General features: G+C 38.3%; 1 protein-coding gene across 1 annotated transcript in view; it reads left to right on the top strand.

Annotated features, from left to right (window-relative positions):
- Nucleotides 1-18567, top strand: part of nrg3a (neuregulin 3a) — a gene marked incomplete at both ends in the record, with an annotated part of 235740 nt that overhangs the window by 188955 nt on the left and 28218 nt on the right. The window contains one exon of the mRNA XM_079473738.1: nt 9463-9536. Within this exon, the coding sequence (XP_079329864.1) occupies nt 9463-9536 (74 nt within the window). The remainder of the gene's footprint in view (nt 1-9462; nt 9537-18567) is intronic.

Below are 18567 nucleotides of genomic sequence, written 5' to 3'. Positions count from 1 at the left end.
GGTATGCAGAAATAAATAAAAGGGTTCATAAAAGGAAAAATCTTAACAAAATAAGCAAGCCAGTAAGCGAAAAACAAAGTGTGTTTTGTGAAAGTGTTAATTGAGTCGGTGACGTAAAGAGGATTCACCACCTTTTCTTGTTTTAGTTAAGACAAGCAAGTTTCATTTGGATTATCCAACCGATACAGCAGACACATATTTTTATGACAATGTATGTAGATGAAATGATTACAGTGGAGGGATCTTGAAACGATCACAAGAAGGGAATTAAAGGTTGGTGTAATGTAACAAGAATCATCTATTTTCATGTTTTGTGTAAGTTGTGAACTTTGATCTTCTCTAAGCGAATCTTCTCTAACTTGTCATATAGAAAAAAAATACAAATGTCACAACTTTGTCAATATACTTTAGTGCTTAGCTATTTGTTTTTATACTATAACAGAGATTAAGTTGCTGCTGTGTAGATTTCTAAAATGGTAAAATGAGCGGTTTTAACTCCACATAATTTGTTTTAATCTTTTTGATTAAATTTGTGAAATAGTCATCTAATTTTATTCACCTCTCCTTGCATCTGTTGGCAGCCAATGAAATTGAATGTTAAAAGTTAAAAGAACACCTGTCACAAGCTTGAAGTTGATGGCGACATAAATAGAATTGCATGAACAGCTTGAGTCAAGCTGCAAGGAGATGCTCTTAGCCTGCTTTAGGATAGAAAGAGCAAATTACTTTTCCATCCATCTCCTCTTGAGTTTCAAAATGAGGAGGGTCAGCCGAAGGTGAGCGGAGAGCATGAGACGAGTGCAGCTATCTTTAATTTTGAGCAGAGCGTGAATTATTTAAGACATTCTCTTTAATTTGGAAGAGCAGGTGAAGAGAAGGAGTCAGAGGTGTCTCGTTGTCTACATGCATTCATGTATACAGATTACACTCAGCGTACTTTAGTTGAGGCAAGACATATTTATTAGCCATAAAGACCAATAGATGGTGGCTTTTGTCCCTGGTGTAATTAACTTTAGATTATGGATCTACTGGCACAATGCTGGAGGGGCATTAGATATTTTTTTTATTAATAACAAATCTTAAATTTGTGCAGATAAGATACTGTGAATATTGTGAATTAATTATTTACAGTAATTAATGTCCCTTTAAAAAAAGTGCTTGATATCGTTTATTGCTTGTTTAGCGCATCAAAAGTAGCTTGGGCAAAAAATTCATGCTAAGAAGTATCCACTTGGACGCAGAAGAGAGGTTTATACTGAATTTGGATGTCATTTTCTCTCTCTCCCTCACTGTTTGTTAGGCTCTGCCAAGTGTAATTAGACATTCCGATAATATATTTAGAATGTTTTTTATATTTTCTATTAAAAACTATTTTACAATAAGATAAGATTTTTGGTCCCACCCCAAAAAACATCTCATGACTGAATTTGAGCATTGCTGGCAAGGCCTCTGGAAACAGGCAATCAATTCTGGTAGCCTTTTGATATTGGTGATTTGGCCAAAAATAGTAGGACACATGGGTTTTGGGGGGGACAAAAAATTGTTGCCAGGAGTCTAGAGGTCAGCTTGTATTTATGTCCTAAAATCCCTTGTGTACAGTGTTGCCCAAGGCACCCTACCAGACCAGTACATCACAGTTAAATACATTTCCCAGAATCACTGATGAGTTTGAAGGACTTTCCTTTTCCTATTATTATCTTCTTACTTTCATCCACGCGTTGCATATGATTGGGTCTGAAATGAAGTTATTTTCCAAAGTCAAAGACGCAACATGAAATCAGACCCTCTCTTTGCAGTGATAATACATGCTATCCGATCCACACAGAAACAAGATTATTGCTGAACCAATGTGGTCAAGAAAAAAAAGAATGAAAATTGCAGAGAGCGATAATCATTTTACAATGACAAAGAGAACTATTGTTTTGAAATAAACGTTCCTTAATAAAAGATTATTTCCAGTTACACTAAGGCTTGTGTTTCAATGTTCTAATGGTCATAATCTTATTGCACACATTCAGATATGAAACATAATAATTAATATATTAATGCAGACTTTTTGGATGCTTTCTGAGTTTTACTAGAATCTACCAGGGTTTTTTGTTTCTAGTGAAGTTGGGTGAAAACTTGATGACATATTAGTTCTGTGTCAACCTCCATAATGCCTTGAAAGAGAGGGGTGGAGTTTGCCCTTGGTTTCAGTTTGCAACCTTACCACTACATGCCGCTAAATTTCATACACTGGACCTTTAAGGTTGACTGTTTTTAGAAGATACAAGTTATGTGGGTAAATTATTTTTCGTTTACAATATTTTTGTTTAAGCACAAAAACGAGCTATTCAATCCATTGTCCAAAACCGGTCTGAGGTGTTTTTAGGACTCTTGTCTGGAGCTCTTCTCTACATTTCCCAGCATACTACCACTTTGACCAGGGTTGCCATGCTGCAAAGAAAATGGCTCTGTGAGAGCCCTTCACGATACCTGTACCCTCTCACGTTTCTCTTCACTCAATTCAGCAGATCACAGCAGGTGAACACTAGCCTCTGTGCTAACAATAATGGATACTTCAGTTGTGCACCGCCAACTTCATTGGATGATACAGTGCGTATTAGTGATAATGTTAGTTTAAACAGAACAGGTTGCTGTTTCTGGTTCTAAAAGGCTTGAATGAAATTTAGGCTGTCGGGAAATGGCTAGGCACTTTGAGCACAGCTGAAAATCGATGCTCCCTGCCTTCTTTTCTGCGCTGTATGTTAAAAGTGGGTGCAGAACGATCATGGACAAAATGGTCAGAGGTTACAAGAGTGAAATCCATTATTTCTCTTTTGTTTGAGGGCTGGGAAATTGGCTCTCTCAAAATGTCAAATGTTTAGTTTGAATCAGTACTTTGCAAGTGCTTTTAAAACTTAAGTTGGCTGCAACATGTTCTGAGCGAATAATATCTCAGTGTTTGTTTCAGTAAGAGAGCTGTGAAACAATTAATTGTAAATGAATCGCTCCTAGGCTGGATTACTGTCTCATGTTCACCACATGAGCCTGAATAATAGCACTACGGCTACAGCATGCACTTTAACCATGGGAATCAAACCCCCACAGACTTCTGAACCGCGCCCTCATGAAACGCCATTTCAAAATGATCACTCTGAAACAGATCATCTCACAAATATGCCCAGGGGACTGGTTCTTCACCCTGGATCTGAAAGACGCGTACTTCCACATCCAGATAGCCCCCCATCACAGATGGTTCTTGAGATTTGCCTATGATGGGGTTGCTTATCAATACACGACCCTACTGTTCGGGCTGTCCCTAGCTCCTCGCACATTCATTAAGTGGATGTGGCTCTGGATCGAGTCTGCCTCGCTGCCCTAGCCCCTTGGAGGAATCCCCTCTAGCTGGCATGGTTGTCGAGACAGAGGCCTCCAACATGCCGGCTTTCGGCCGCTGGCCGGATGGGGATAGATAGAGGCCTGCACATCAACTGCCTTAGGATGCAGGCAATATGGCTGGCCCTTCACAAGATCCTGTCAGTTCTACGGGGACGCCACGTCTTAGTCTGGTCAGACAGTATGACGCTGGTGTCTTACATAAATCACCAGGGAGGCCTCTCCTCTAGGTGCCTTTTCTGCTTGGTACTCCGCCTCTAGCCCAGTTCAATCTGCGCTCACTGAGGGCAACACATGTGCTGGGCAAACTGAACCAGGGGGCTCATATGTTATCTCTGAGCAATGTCCATCCAGATGAACACTCCACCCTCTAACGGTTCAGAACATCTGGGAGATCTTCGGAAAGGCAGAGGTCAACCTCTTTGCCTCAGAATACAACTCTCATTGCCAAACCTTCTTTTCGAAGGACGGGTGCCTGGCCCACGATTTTCCATATCGGCTCCTCTGTGCAGCCTGCGAAGAGCTCTCCCTTTGAGCCTTTGCAGTCTGTGGACCTTCGTTCCCTGACACTAAAGACCACTCTGTTGCTAGCACTGGAATAGGTTAAACGCATGGGCGATTTACAGGCACTCTCTGTGTGCCCTGCCTGTCTTGAATTTTGGATTGACTAAAGGGTGCTCCTCAAACACAGACATGGCTACGTACCGAAGGTGCTCTCTGCACCTTTAGAGCACAGGTAGTGACACTTTCTGCGCTCCCCTCCTCCGAGCAGGATCCGGCGCTAAACCATTAATGCCCTACGGGAGTTAGAGCCCACGCTACTAGAGGTATCGCCTCGTCCTGGGCTTTGTCTAGCAGTGTGTCTATAGCGGAAAATTGTGTGGTGGCCTGTTGGGCTTCGCCATCCACATTTATCAGATTGTATAGTCTGGATGACAGGCTCGGGTCCTCTCTGCTTAAGGACTTACACTAGGTTGCCGGCCTACGGTTCCTACAACCGTACCAGCACTAGGCACTCTATCATTGGGACGATTATCGGTCTGGGCCACATCTTAGTTTGGCCCAGTCCACTCGGCAGGGCTTCCCTGCACATGCTTGGTCTTGAATTATTCTTCCTTTTGTAGCACGGCGGGATTGTATTTGTTGCACATAGCATCCTGTTTCTTTTATAACTCCAGTAATAATAAAGATGTTCATATAGTTCATTTAATCTTTTGTTTGTTTGTTTTGAATGTTGCTCTATGGGGCAGCTATATGTTCACGGATATAAAGTAACGGAAATCAAATATACTTTATCAGTTATTATTACATATAATAAAGCCTGTAATGTCAAAGAATGTCCAACGGAAACAACTGCTCTTTATCAGCCTCTACTTAAACTTGGTCAGTGAGTGACTGAGTGAAGTGCACAGTCATAGAACGAAATATTGAGTGGAGCGACACACATTTACCAATAATTAAATATATTTATATAAACGTTTATACATTTTTATATTTGATTCTTTATCAAATATTTGCATGTATATACTGTATATAATTTATAAATACAAAATGAATATGCACATAACACAGACTTATATTATGTAAACACAAACATTTATTCTGGATGGAATAATCGTGTGACAGCCCTATTCAGTAAATGAAGTGTTGCTTTTATAATATATCTTCTCCAAAATACTGTTCAATTATAGTAATACAAACAAATATAATTACTGAAACCTTGCCAAATGTTACATTTTTAACATACAAGTAAATATTTCTTAAAGGTTTTTACGATTAACTATCACTTGCTTTAATTGGTATTTACTGTGTATGCATGTTGTCTGTTATGTTTCCTATGAAAATGAAAATTATGAACTTTATAAACGGGTACACATGGCTGCCGGGCTGATATAAACACGCTGAGATCTGATCATTAGCATTGCTATGTGCATGTTCTTCTCACATGATGGCAGACAGCTGGAGACTTGGTATTTATATCTGTGCTGTAAAGCTGCCTGTTAGTTAGAACGATCCACACCTCCTCTCAGCCTCCCCCTCCCTCATTTGTTCTTGCTAATTAATGACCGTGGCGCTAATTAAAATCCAGGCAACACTCAATACATTCTGAGTCCTTGAGAAATATTAACATTTCCATTTGCAGGTCTCAAAGACTAACAAATAATCACTACCTATATATTATTATGCGAAAAGGTGCTAAATGAAAAGTATCTATGTTACATTAAAAAATTAATGTTGCCTTGTCTATCGTGAACTCAGTTAAGAGTATTCAAATATTTCAATGACAAAATAAAGGGAAAACTTTGCCGTAACAGACAGCAAAGAGAGAGAGTAGAAAGGCTCTGCGTAAAAGACAGATCACTGTCGTATGCTGAGCAAAAGGAGGCCGCTGTGTTAAATGTATCATTTCTCCTCATAAATCAAGCTTGTGAAGAAAATGTCAGATGAAAGAAACAGGGCGAAAGTTGAGCCACGCGAGCCTCCTGGGCAAAGTTCCACACCGCTACTTCTTTTCATACACTACCCACATTTTAATTGCCACCGTTTGCCAGTTGCCACATCCCATACTGTGCTCATAATAACTCTTCATCATGATGTTACCCTAGCACTTGATCTCGGTTTTAATGGTCCTCCTGTAAATTTGTATTGCACTAGTTTCTAATCTCACAGATCTTTATCAGATGCGTGCAAGTGAATCTATTAATTGGGGTTAGATTAATTGATCAAAGATCTTTCTGGCCTGAGATGTTTAACAACAGGCACAGATTCCTGTAACTTCTCACGTACAGTTAGTGTAAAGTCTTGACATTGTAATACACTTACATCACAGTTTTATTCAATTACACATGAGGGACGTTCACATTATAAATACAATGTTAAAGGCGGGGTGTCCGATTTGCCATGCGTAGACTAAGTCGGGCCGAGTTAAAAACAACCTTGTAGCCAATCAGCAGTAAAGGGCTGTGTTTCCAACCAATAAAATGAATCTAAGCTACTGTAATGAATGAAATATTTTCTCCAATATATGACTGTAAAGGCTGCCTTGCTCTCTTTGAAGGCTGATTAAAGGCTGTGCGCTTGTGTCCGTGATGTAAAGCATATATTTTGCCAGCTCACTCAGACTAATAAGAATTACATCAGTAAATAATATCCTGCTGTAAACGCAGCACTTTTTTACAGTCTTTAATTCAAACATTAAACCCGCGTCACGATCATCTATAGTTAGAGATCCGCCACAGACATTTTAACAGTATGTTTATCGTTCACTAGCAGGAGAAAAAAAAGTTATCCCAACGAAATCGTTCATTGTATCTCTCATGTTATAGTTGTAATGTGAACCTAAATTATTCTAAATAAGAAAGAATTTCAAATCGTATTTTTTTATAGTTAGTTATCGTTATAATGCAAACGTCGCTTTACATTCTTTCAAAAAAATAAGAGTTGTTCTGCAAAAGTTGTTCACTGTGATTCTATAGAAGAATCATTTTTGGATCCTCATAGAACGGTTTAGAAAGGTTCTTGTAAGCGCTTTCAGACCGGATGAGTCCCGGAACGAGATTTCCCTTCCCCCGCATTTAGTGATGTACGTAAGCCAGTCGACAGCAACACGATTAAAGTATGTCCGATGAAAAGGTTCTCCATTCTCCTGAAATAAAATTCTGTCCGGTTCCTGCAGTGCAAACACAACATAAATTGGGCACTCCCGGCAAATCGTCCCGGAACTATGAAATCGTTCCTACGGGGCAAAAAGCCCTTTAGATGTACTGTAAAAGGTTCTTTAAGGAACTGCCAAAATAGGTTATGTTATGGCAATGCGAAGCACATTTTTAATGATATTAAATATATTATTGATATTATTTTTATATTTTCACACTAGGTTCAAGTGTGTTAGTTATCAAGTGTGTAGACATTGATACATGATAGGACCGTGATGGCCTTTACTGTGTCTGTGAAATTCAGGCTAAAGTCTCATAATCTAATAATGAGATTAGAAGCATCAAAGTTTGATTTCAATAATTCATTTCACTATGATTTCAATATTTCACATTGCCTTACTCACTCAATATTAAATCCCTGTTCTGGATTTAATATAAAGAGAAAACACTATATTGAAGATATAGAGCTTCAACATTTTTCTCTGTGGAAAGACACTAGTGGGTTGCTTCAACTTGGTGGGGTGCTTGGCTCCATTATTCTTAATAAAAGACGTCTGTTTCATAAACATTGCTGCATATTATTTGTTTTCAGTTGCACAGAAAGCTCATGTTCTTCAGAACTTAAGCCTAGGGAAATGTAGTGAAATATCATATGGTTACTATTAATAACCAGGCCCACACAGAACCTGTGTCCGCAGAACTCCACAGAAAGCAGATTTGAAATGTTGTCCTCAGCATTGCTTGGCTTTTCTGCTTATATGATTGCTTTCTGCTATCAATTGTAGTATAGTATTCTAAGCTAGATTAAATACATTTTATTAGGTTTAAATCTATATTCTCTAGGTTTCCACTAGTTATGCACCAATATAAAAAAATTTATCAAGACAGAGTACGAGTAGGCCTACCGATATTGTTTTTCTGGTATTCACCTGTACTGATGCCGGTACCTATTCACAACACAGTGAGACTAATAAAAATAGAATAGCTTCATAATTAAAAACAACTCCACCTTAAACACATTAAAAAACTTTCAAAGCAAACTTCGAAACAAATTTCAGGCAGGTATGTCACATGAGATATTGGTCTTTGGTATCTATCGTATCTTTGGCATTTTTACGAGTACATGAGTTTAGTATCGGTTTCATCCCCAGTTTCCACCCCAAACTGTTGTATAATCTGAATATTCTGTCCACGACTATTATTATTAAAAGTGCAAAGCCAGTCGAATTCCTTATATTCCTTATATAGTATGTTGTATATACAGTAACAGAGAAACTTTGCTAAGCTGGTCCCAAAAATGTACACGTTTTCTGTTGAAACAGACCGTAAATAGAATATGCAACATTAAATTGAGCGCTGATCCACTGTAACAGCGATTAAATGTTCTCTGTACCCAACAGAGGCTGACGGCTTACGTTATCTGCTGACACTCGTGTGGATGGCATATGCATATGCTCCATTTGTACCCTGCCATTTAGAGTCAGGGACATTATTCTTTGTCACATTGCTCTCCTGACTCAACCAGCTGAAAGCGGGATTAGCCTATAGTGTCTTTGAAAAGTCAAGAAGTGAGGGAGAAATGAGGATAAAGTGATGATTGGAGAGAGAGCAAGACATTGGAGAGAGAGAGAGAGAGAGAGAGAGAGAGAGAGAGAGAGCAAAAAGAGAGGGACACCGGCATACATATTTCATATATAAAAGACAAGCATTTCATTTCCATATTTAGTGAAGACTGAAAGATCTTATTCAAGCAGGCAGGCAGGGCCATGCTGAGGCAGAAAACCTGCAAACACACTGTGGTCATGGTTTTCAAATCTGCAACAGATGTGTGACACGGCAATTCTGGATTTCCCATCTGAATACCAGAAAGCCCTCTCGCATTTTTTACTCTCATTGACTTGATTCATTGCTATGAGATGCACACAGAACACTATTGAGATCTGAAGTGTGTTTTTTGGAAGTGGGTGGCTTAATGGTTTGAGCTCAGGGCTGATAATTGGAAGGATGCTGTTTCGATCTTCCCGTTAACTATAAACCATCAAGGCACTTGACTACAGTCGTGGGAACCATTATATCTGGAGGTTGTCTAAATAGAAATAATTTAAAATGAGGTAAAGGAGGAGTGAAAACCAGACAGCTTTAAGACCTTTAAGACAAGCTCCAACCGATTGGTTATGGCAAAAGCACATCATCGGTTATTAGTAATTCTATTAAGGCGCACTTATCTACTTTCCACTTCGAATCACTTAGGACCATTCATTAATATTTAGATCTTTCCTCCATTTTAGATGGTTACTAATCCGCTGCTCTTGACCTGGGTGCTTGGAGAGATCGTCTCTGTTATAAGTGAACTGTACATCGCTTTGGATAAAAGCGTTTGCTAAATGACCTCAACCTAATGATGCTTTCCTTTCTTTCAAATCAGGTGTAAAGAGGGCTTCCAGGGGATTCGCTGTGACCAGTTTCTGCCCAAGACCGACTCCATTCTGTCTGACCCAAGTGAGTAGTGTTGTTTTTCGGTTCAGTAAATCAAATACAAACACATGGACTTTCTTCTCTTGCACAAGTCCAGATCTATTGACCCTTTGAAAATATCACATGTAAATGTTTTAGTCAATGTTTGAAATGAGCGTACAGGGTCACTGAGAGAAATGGCACTAAAACTTTCCGTTTCTAACCCAAATGAATCCTTAACCCGAATGATCCATAATGCATTATGCATTAATTTGCCAATAAAGACAAGCCTTTGCAGTTTCACATACACTGTTGTCATAGAAACCGTGTCATTACCAAAGTGTCATAACATTTTCATATTTTCTGACAGGAACAGATTTCTAGATTTTTCCCACCCACTCAACTAATGGCTGTGCATTCACATTCACATTCCCTTACCAAACCTTGATGTTTCTGAACTATGTATTGCATTCTGTCAAATGAGGCACAGTCTTTGTATGTGCAGTTTTGTGTGAACAGGTTGTGATGGGATGTTGTGTGGGGTGATTCATTTGATGAGTCACAAATGGATTGTGATTATAAGGGGTTCTGTTTGTTGACCTTCTTATATCGACCTATTAGTAGTGGTTTCAATGAAAGATAGCAGATTAACTGCTCGAGGATAAACTGTATGTGTGGTAAGAGGTATAAAACAAATAACCAGATGAAGACATGTAGAGCACACCACTCTACAACACATTATTCTACATTTATTTTAACACCAAGTATCCGTTTCAATCACAGGGTAACATTCAATGTTTTATACACTGTCAAAAAGTGTTTGCACACCGATGTTCAGTCCCGACAAATTGACCAGTTCAGGAAGATGCCCTTATTTGGTCATCTAACTTTAATCAGAAAGACTATCAGAAAGGATAGTTGACCCAAAAATAACAACTCTGTCTTTATTTTTTGATCCTGCTGTTGTTTACATTTATATGACTTCCGCTTCTGTGGAACACAAAATATGATATTCAGTCGTTTTGTGTCCATACAATGTACGAAATAACAGGCAATGCTCAGGACGGGCAGCAGATGTTCACACAACTAAATGCAGTCCAATGCAGTCCAATGCAGTCCAATGCAGTCCAATGCAGTCCAATGCAGTCCAATGCAGTCAAACGGCGTAATCCAACAAGAAGAATGCTCAGAGATTAGCATTCAAAAACACACACAAGACCTGGCAACGAATGAGTAAAAAAACAGGTATAAATAGACAGACCAACAAAGGATAGTGAGATACAGGTGAAAACAATAATGGCTGATGAGTCTGGGCAATGGTTGATGGGAAATGTAGTGAAAAGTTTATGATGATTGCATAGCCCCCCTTATAGAGCGGCTTCCAGATGCTCCAAAACCCATAACAGTCCAGGAGGATGGTGGGGCGGAGGGAGAACAGGTTATGGCGTTTATACAGACCCAAAACTTGCACGCATGAAAACCAAACGCGCGCGCATGATTTAAGCGTGCAGAACAGTTCCACGAGCATAAACACACCCTCGCGAGAGCACATTTATGCAAAACATTTTCTTTTTGAAAGTTGACTTCTGAGACTATGTTGGTGGCAGTACAATGGCAGACGTCTCCGCTCATTTGATTGGTCACTTTTAACATGCAATCATCTACAGACTACCTGTCTTACCTAATGATTAGTGTATTCCATTGCCTTAGCTATGTTTTAGTATTTTAACAAGGGACATTTTGATTTCTTACATCTGTCAACAAAAATAATGCTATATAATATTGTTAAACTTACATTTCATGTATGACCTTTTTATAATAGAATGAAATGTCCCCTGAAGTCATTTAATTTGAGTTATCTACTTTAATCAAATTGGTAATGCCTACTGGTATAACCCGTTTTCATATTTTCAAAACAAATATAGAAAAAGAGATTTAAATATCATTTTAGAGAGTACACCATATTGTCATTTATAATAGCCTATGCTTTGAGTTATACTACTGTAGCCATTTATTAATGCTCATTTTATAAACATTCATGAAAATTATGATCAATACAAAAGCAATTATGAATACACATACCGAACTATTTAATTTTTAACTTGCTGTTAAGATGCCAAATACAGTATGTAGATCCAAAGCCATGGGCATGCTCTTGTCTTAATCTGGCTGGTACAGAAACCTTAGTGCATGCTCTAATAACATCACGGCATGATTATTGCAATGCTCAGTTTATCGGTTTGCCAGGGAAACATATTAATAGGTTGCAGTATGTCCAGAATGCTGCTGCTAGGCTACTTACCTCGACCAGGCGCAGTGCTCACATTACTCCACTTCTACACAGTCTTCACTGGCTACCTGTTTCCTCACGCATTCAGTCTAAAAGATTCTCCTGTTGACTTTTAAGGCTTTAAATGGTCTTGCACCTGGCTATATCAAAGCTCTAATTCACCCATACGTACCAATTCGGTCTCTTAGATCATCTGATTTGGGGCTTCTAAGCATTCCCAAGTTTAGACTGTCCACTGTAGGTGGAAGGCCCTTTAGTGTTAATGCCCCCAGGTTATAGAATTTCTTACCCATTTCGCTCCATAACTCTTCTTCTCTATTCATCTTCAAAACACAATAGAAAACATACTTGTTTGAAATTTACTATCAATAATCTTACATCTTTTCTTGTATGTTGCATGTTTGTTCAAAATTTCTTTTTGCTTGAAAGTGCTCATTGTAAAGCAACCCTGAGCTTGTGTAAAGGTGCTAAAATAAACTTAATTATTTTATTGCAGCTTTATTGTCGATCTTAATTGTGTTTTAAGTACTTGACACCAACTGATATTTAAAAATAGTGGACAAATAAAGAAATATCTTGAAATATCTTGAGTTAACATTTGAACTAAATGTTACTAAAAGTTTCACAAATAAATATGTTTAATTTTAAATATGTTCTGTGTGTGCTGTGTACCAGGGCCATAATTTATCACATCTTATTGACAAATTAAACAAAATAATAGTCTCAAAAGTTTTAGATTTACTGACTGTTAATAACAGAGAGTCTAACAGGTAGGAAATATAAAGAAATGGAATGAAGTTCTCAAACACTTTACAGTCTTTACTGCTAAATTCTAAATTAAATACAGAAGAATACTAATTAAAGCTAGAAAACGCATTAATTTCTTCTTTTCTTTTGTTCTTATATTATCATTTGTGACTGGAATCACCGCAGCAAGTTTAAGAATTCGGCCCTTTTAAGAGCTGAGACGTTCCCTGCTTTGCGCTTACAAAATACTAAACAAAATGTGCTTTGGGCATAATCTTGTGTATTTTTGTTCATTCAAGCTCGAAGGAGAACGTAATACTGGTGCGATGTCTGACACAGATCAGTGACGCACCCTTTAGCCTGTGTATACACCAGACGGGACTGATGTAGCGTTGCGTTGCGCTGCACAGCTAGCTGTCTCTATACTGTACACAATAAGTTCAAAGCAACCCATTAAAATCATGCCTAAATGGTTTAAATGCTTTTACACGAATAAGAGCGTGATTTTATAATGTAACGCTAGAAGAAGGGTGACAGAAAAATGCATTACATAATTTTAAAGCGTTTTTCTGAAAAGGTGATGCCATCAGGGAAAACCCATCACATGGTGAAATTGTACATATTACAAGTTTTAACCACATATAAAAAAGCTGATTTTAAGCCTTCCAAATCCAGGTTTTTACAGCGTGAACATGAATTAACCATGCAATTGATTAATAAATGAAGTGTTCATCAATCATAAATTAAAAAAGACATTCCTTAGATATATTTAACATGTGACGAGGATCACTCAGTGGCTTTGTGTCGAAAGTCAGTTAACATTACGGGTTTTTGACCAGGGAATGTGTCCAAATGTGCTTTTTGGCTGTCATCATTAAAACGTAGACAACACAGTTTTAATCGACAGGTTACAACGTTGTTGTAGGAACAGTGCTCCTGTTGTAAAATACATTTGGCCAAAATTTTATTTATAAAAGATGAAATGCTACTGTGTGCACATGCTATTGCAGACAAATGCTAGCCATCTCTCCAGTCCCAAATGTCTCAGACCTCAAATACATAAAAATGTGTCATGATTCGGCCTTCTCTTGTCTTGATTTTCTGGTCTAGGGGCAGAATCATGATAGACTCACGTGTTATATGTGGAGAGAAACCTATTATAGTCAATCAGGACATAATATGCGTTCTCTCCAGTCTCGTCATTTGGCCCCGCCCCTCTCGTTCCTAGTATTGCTTTCCACCTGTGTCTCATTACCCACACCTGCCCATTGTTATCGCCTTTGTTAGTTTGCCTATTTAATGCCCTCTTGTCTATTGACTTGTGCTTGTTCGTTATACATGTTTCCTGGCCTGTATGTAGAGTTCCTTGTTCATTTTCCGGTCTGCTGTATGTATTTGTGAAATTATGTAGTGTGTTTGGTTATTTTTGCCCTCCTTGTGGGAAGTGGTTGTTTTTGTATTTAGATAGTTAGTGTTTTATTATTAGTCTTGTTAACCCCTTCATTGTCGCTGCCTGCAATTGGGTTCTTCCACCACGTTCACCCCTTCATGACAAAATGACCATTTTAGACATAATTTTAGAAAACGATGTACTTGTTCAAACAACAAGATCTTTAAGGACAACATTACCCATGCAAGATGTTCAGCTGCTGTGGATTGAACTGTACAGTAAAGATGGATGTGGAGCCACAACGTTTTACTGAAAGTTTTAGCGTATCCAATCAGATTAAGTCACAATCTTTTTAACCTTTCATAGGCTAAATACTTGTAAAACAGGCAGACAGAAGTAAGGGCGACCAATAGCATTGATTTAATGAAAAAGTGTTGAGTGTAAGGGCGAAACCTGTGCAGAGCACATGCAGTTTTAGCCCTATCTGTGCATGTGCCTGCTGTGTAAACTACTGTTTTGTTTTAGAAATGAACAGAATGTAGTGCTAATAGGTTCTTATCAACACCATTTTATATTGTGCAGATTCATTCTCACAGTAAATGCTATCTTTTTATAGCGACACAATTCCATTGAGCATAAGCAATTAAGTGTTTCAGATTGTTTTTACTTAACTTGAGGGTTAATGAACAACACTTTAATCTTCTGAATGGCAACCTGACTAAACTCGTCTTGCAAGTTTTAGCCACTCATCTTTTCTGGTACAGAGACAATGAGCCACCTATTGGACGTTGGGAAAAAATGGAATTGGGCACATCAGAGTAACCAATTTCAGGCATGTCCCAAGAGCAAATTGTAAATAATGATCTCACCACTCAATTCAGATATTAATAGCTCTGTTGAAGGGAAATTTAGTCCTGTGACAAATGGCTATTGTGAAATATAGGGGCGCACATATTTTATGTGAGGCAACCTGATGTGACACATAATTTAATAACCCTCAACACACAGTTCACGTACAGTAGAGTGACTTTACATTTGCGAGGGGTTTAAGCGCTAGTAAAATCTCCACCCCATTTCCTGTGAGCTCACCGGCCAGCCAACCTCCAATATCTCTTCTGCCTGTTCAGATTTACAAGCTTTCTGTGAACAAAGGGACAACAGTAAACAGGCTTTCAGTGTTTAAATTTTGAAATGCCTGTAATGGGTTCACTATCAGGACAGACACAGAGCCAAAGTCTCTGCTGAGCCACCACGCTTAAAAGCAACATGAGAAGATGGACACCCAGGGTCACTGTGCCCTTGCCTTAAGGGGGCGCAGCTTTCAACACGCATCTCTCTTTCTGTTATTTTACTTCCTGTCTTTCCCTGCATTCTTTCAGTTTTCTTTTCATGCGATTCGGGGGTGTTTTCAAAAGCTTTTAAACATTCATATGCAATTGTTGGAACGTTAATACCACATATTTACCGATTTTTTTTTTCTGATAACAAAAGTCTTGTGCATGTAGTTTGATCACATAGCAGGTAGGCTACGACAACAATGTGGGCAATGAGGCAACTGAAGCACAGTTGAGCAACAGACGTAATGGATTGCAGTCACTAGAGCCAATTTACTTCACTGCGTGGGAAAGTATAACACAAGCATAAACGGAAATGTGTATTGATTGCTGCAATTCATCTGCCGAGTCCCTGTGCAATTTTTCCCGTTCACTCTTGTAAAATATTTATTCAGGTCTGAGGTAATGTTTTTGGATGGGTCATTTACAATGAGATTTACATCTTGTCAGCCCGTATCCTAATGAAGAATATGCGAATTATATGCTGATTTCTAGTGCATATTGTCACCATATTCTCTGCATTGCAATCTCCCTGACAACATGCCAGGGGTTACAAAAGTCAATTTTTCACAGTTACATACAATGGCTAAAAATAAGGTTTTGGGATCTGTATATATAGCTGCTATTAGATGCCTGTAGTCAGCCTTCATTTTGCGTTTAAGAAATCTATTTTCATGTGATAACTCAATTTAGCATCCATCTGGCATCAATTCAGGCACATGTCAAGAGCGTTCAATGCATCTGATTTACAGCAATCATGTACAACATGATTTATGCACTCAAGGTTTAACACACATCGCCACTTTGTGATGCTTACATTTCTATTCGCTTTGATTGACAGAGACCTATTAGCTCTCGATTGCACATGTCTCCGAGGGAAACTGCTGCTTATTTGTGGAGTCATCTGTATGTTATTGTTATTTTGAGAGCCTCCTCCTGATTTCAAAGCTTTACAAGAGCAGTTCTCCTTTTCCAGTCACCCACATTCCCTGCTGATCAAAATATGTTTTTACAGAAAAGTGAATCAGTGGTTATATTAGCTGTCTGTCTCTGATGATAGTTTTATGAGAGGCAGCAGGTGAGAGGGGTAAGTAATTGTCAGACGTGCTGATTAAAGTGGGCTCTCACAGCCTTTGGGCTTCATATATTTGAATGATTTTGGAATACAGGAGCCTTCTCATCATATTTGAGCTTCTCTGCTTAGATGACAGTGTCATTGGCCTTTTGTAACTTTTTATTTAAAGGGTAAGTCAAAGGATCATTGGGTTATAAAACATAGTAAGATCGTATTCATATGCGTTCTTTTAAGCAGCTGATTATGTAAATCGAGCACTCCACTCACTGGTTAAGGAGGTAATCTTTAGGCACCTTGTGATTAGACTTCATGGAGACATGATTTAGATGTAGATATTATTGGTCTGGATAGTAAGATTTAATCAGATTTCAAAAGATATTTAATGCATCTTAAAATTTCAGCTTCAATGCACTGAACTGAATTAAAGCATTTTTAACATTTACATTTGTGCATTTGGCAGATGCTTTTATCCAAAGGGACTTACATTGCATTATCCTATACATTTGTATACACTTATAACACCATGCTCTCACCACTGAGCTACAGGCTATACTATATACATAATATGTAACCCACACACCCCACCCACTGTGAAAACCCAGATGAAGTCATTTTTGTGATCTACAGCACATTTTACAACATAACATAGAATGATCTTTACATTATGTAGGATGATTTTGTGAAAATGTAGTCTTGATATCTTTAATATTGACTAAGGCTATAAATGTAGCTAGTGGTCTGAATGGGGCTTAACTCAGTCCCCCTCATGCATAAACAGGGAGCTTACAAAACTGCTGTATTTCCTTGCAAAAACTGTAAATAAGTTGTTTGTACCTGTAACTATTGTAAAGCGATGTGCTTTGTACCGTATTGTTGTCTCGTCTGTAAATAAGATGTGAGGTAATTGACAAGAAACATGAAAGGTAATGAATTTAAAGAGACCTCGGAGAAGAGGGTGGGATCTTTTCACCTTTTATAATTTATCAGTTATAACTATCACTCTCATCATGGCTTCACATACATACTCTATCTGCACCTTTTCCAATCCATCTTCACCAGCAGACCTCCTCTCTTCATTTCCCAGGGCTGGCCACCGTCAGCTCTCTGACCTCCTTAGTGTCTAAACATTATGAGGTTCTGCTTTAATAATTCACCATAAGCCTCTCCATCTCCCCAATGTCCCTTATACTGTCAATCAGCCTCATGTCTACACTCTTCTCACCTTTATTCACAAGCCATGAGCATTTTAAAGTTATTACCCATAACGCCCTGCACGGAATACTGCGTCATCCTTACAATGACAAACAATGGGCAGCTGAGTTAGTGCTCACAGACTGTCTAGCAGTTCATAAAATACACTTGTAAGTCTGATTTGATATGAATATCAAAGGAAGGTAAAAGAGAAAAGTGCAGTTATTGCTCCTTCCCTGCTGGACATATCCATTGAAAGAATAATCATGCCTTAAAATACCGGACAGACTCTGCCTCTTCACTTGTAATGGCAGCTGTTATGGCAACCGTATTTTTGTTATTGCTTTAACTGGTGGTATTACTGACCACACAGTGTGAAAAAAGGTCACGGTAGTGATTCAGCTAGAGATGTTATGCTTGTATTGCTTTAATGGTAGTGGAGTGTTGAAAATGGATATCTTAATGGCTCGCTTGATCACATTTCAAGATGCTGAGTGTGTCTAAAACCCTCACTGAAACAATTCTCTCATAGATATAGCAGGATTATATTGTGTCTGAACAAACCATATTGGTTCCTTACTCTGTTTGTTCACATTGGAGTGCAACTTGCATACAGCCTGTGTTTGTTGAATATACAGTATTATTATATACTATACTCAAAAGTCAAAGATCCACACAAACAGTTGCGTTTGAATTAAAAGTTGACTTTTACATTACTTTACATTACTATACTTTGCGGGTTAGTCTGCTGTTTTACAACTTTAAAAGCAACAAGCTAGGCTGAGTTATTGAATCTACGTCAAGTGCTGACAGTTAAGAGACAAGATGACAGAGTTGCAATTACCATTGAAAAATGTTTTAGTTTTTGCCTGGATTCTTTTTTAATTCCTCTATACTATCCCAATTGCCTCAAATTGCAGCTGAAAGCTCATATCTCCATATTTTGTGCTTTTTATATTTGAAAGTCATTATACTCACTATTAGGTTTGTCACTGGGTCTTTGGAAATATCTGACCAGTAAAACAAATAAATAATTGCTTGTCAACACA

Source organism: Barbatula barbatula (assembly GCF_947034865.1).
Source record: "Barbatula barbatula genome assembly, chromosome: 14".
NCBI lineage: Eukaryota > Metazoa > Chordata > Actinopteri > Cypriniformes > Nemacheilidae > Barbatula > Barbatula barbatula.
Note: the sequence above shows the minus strand (reverse complement) of the source record. Positions and strands in the feature narration are given on the sequence as shown.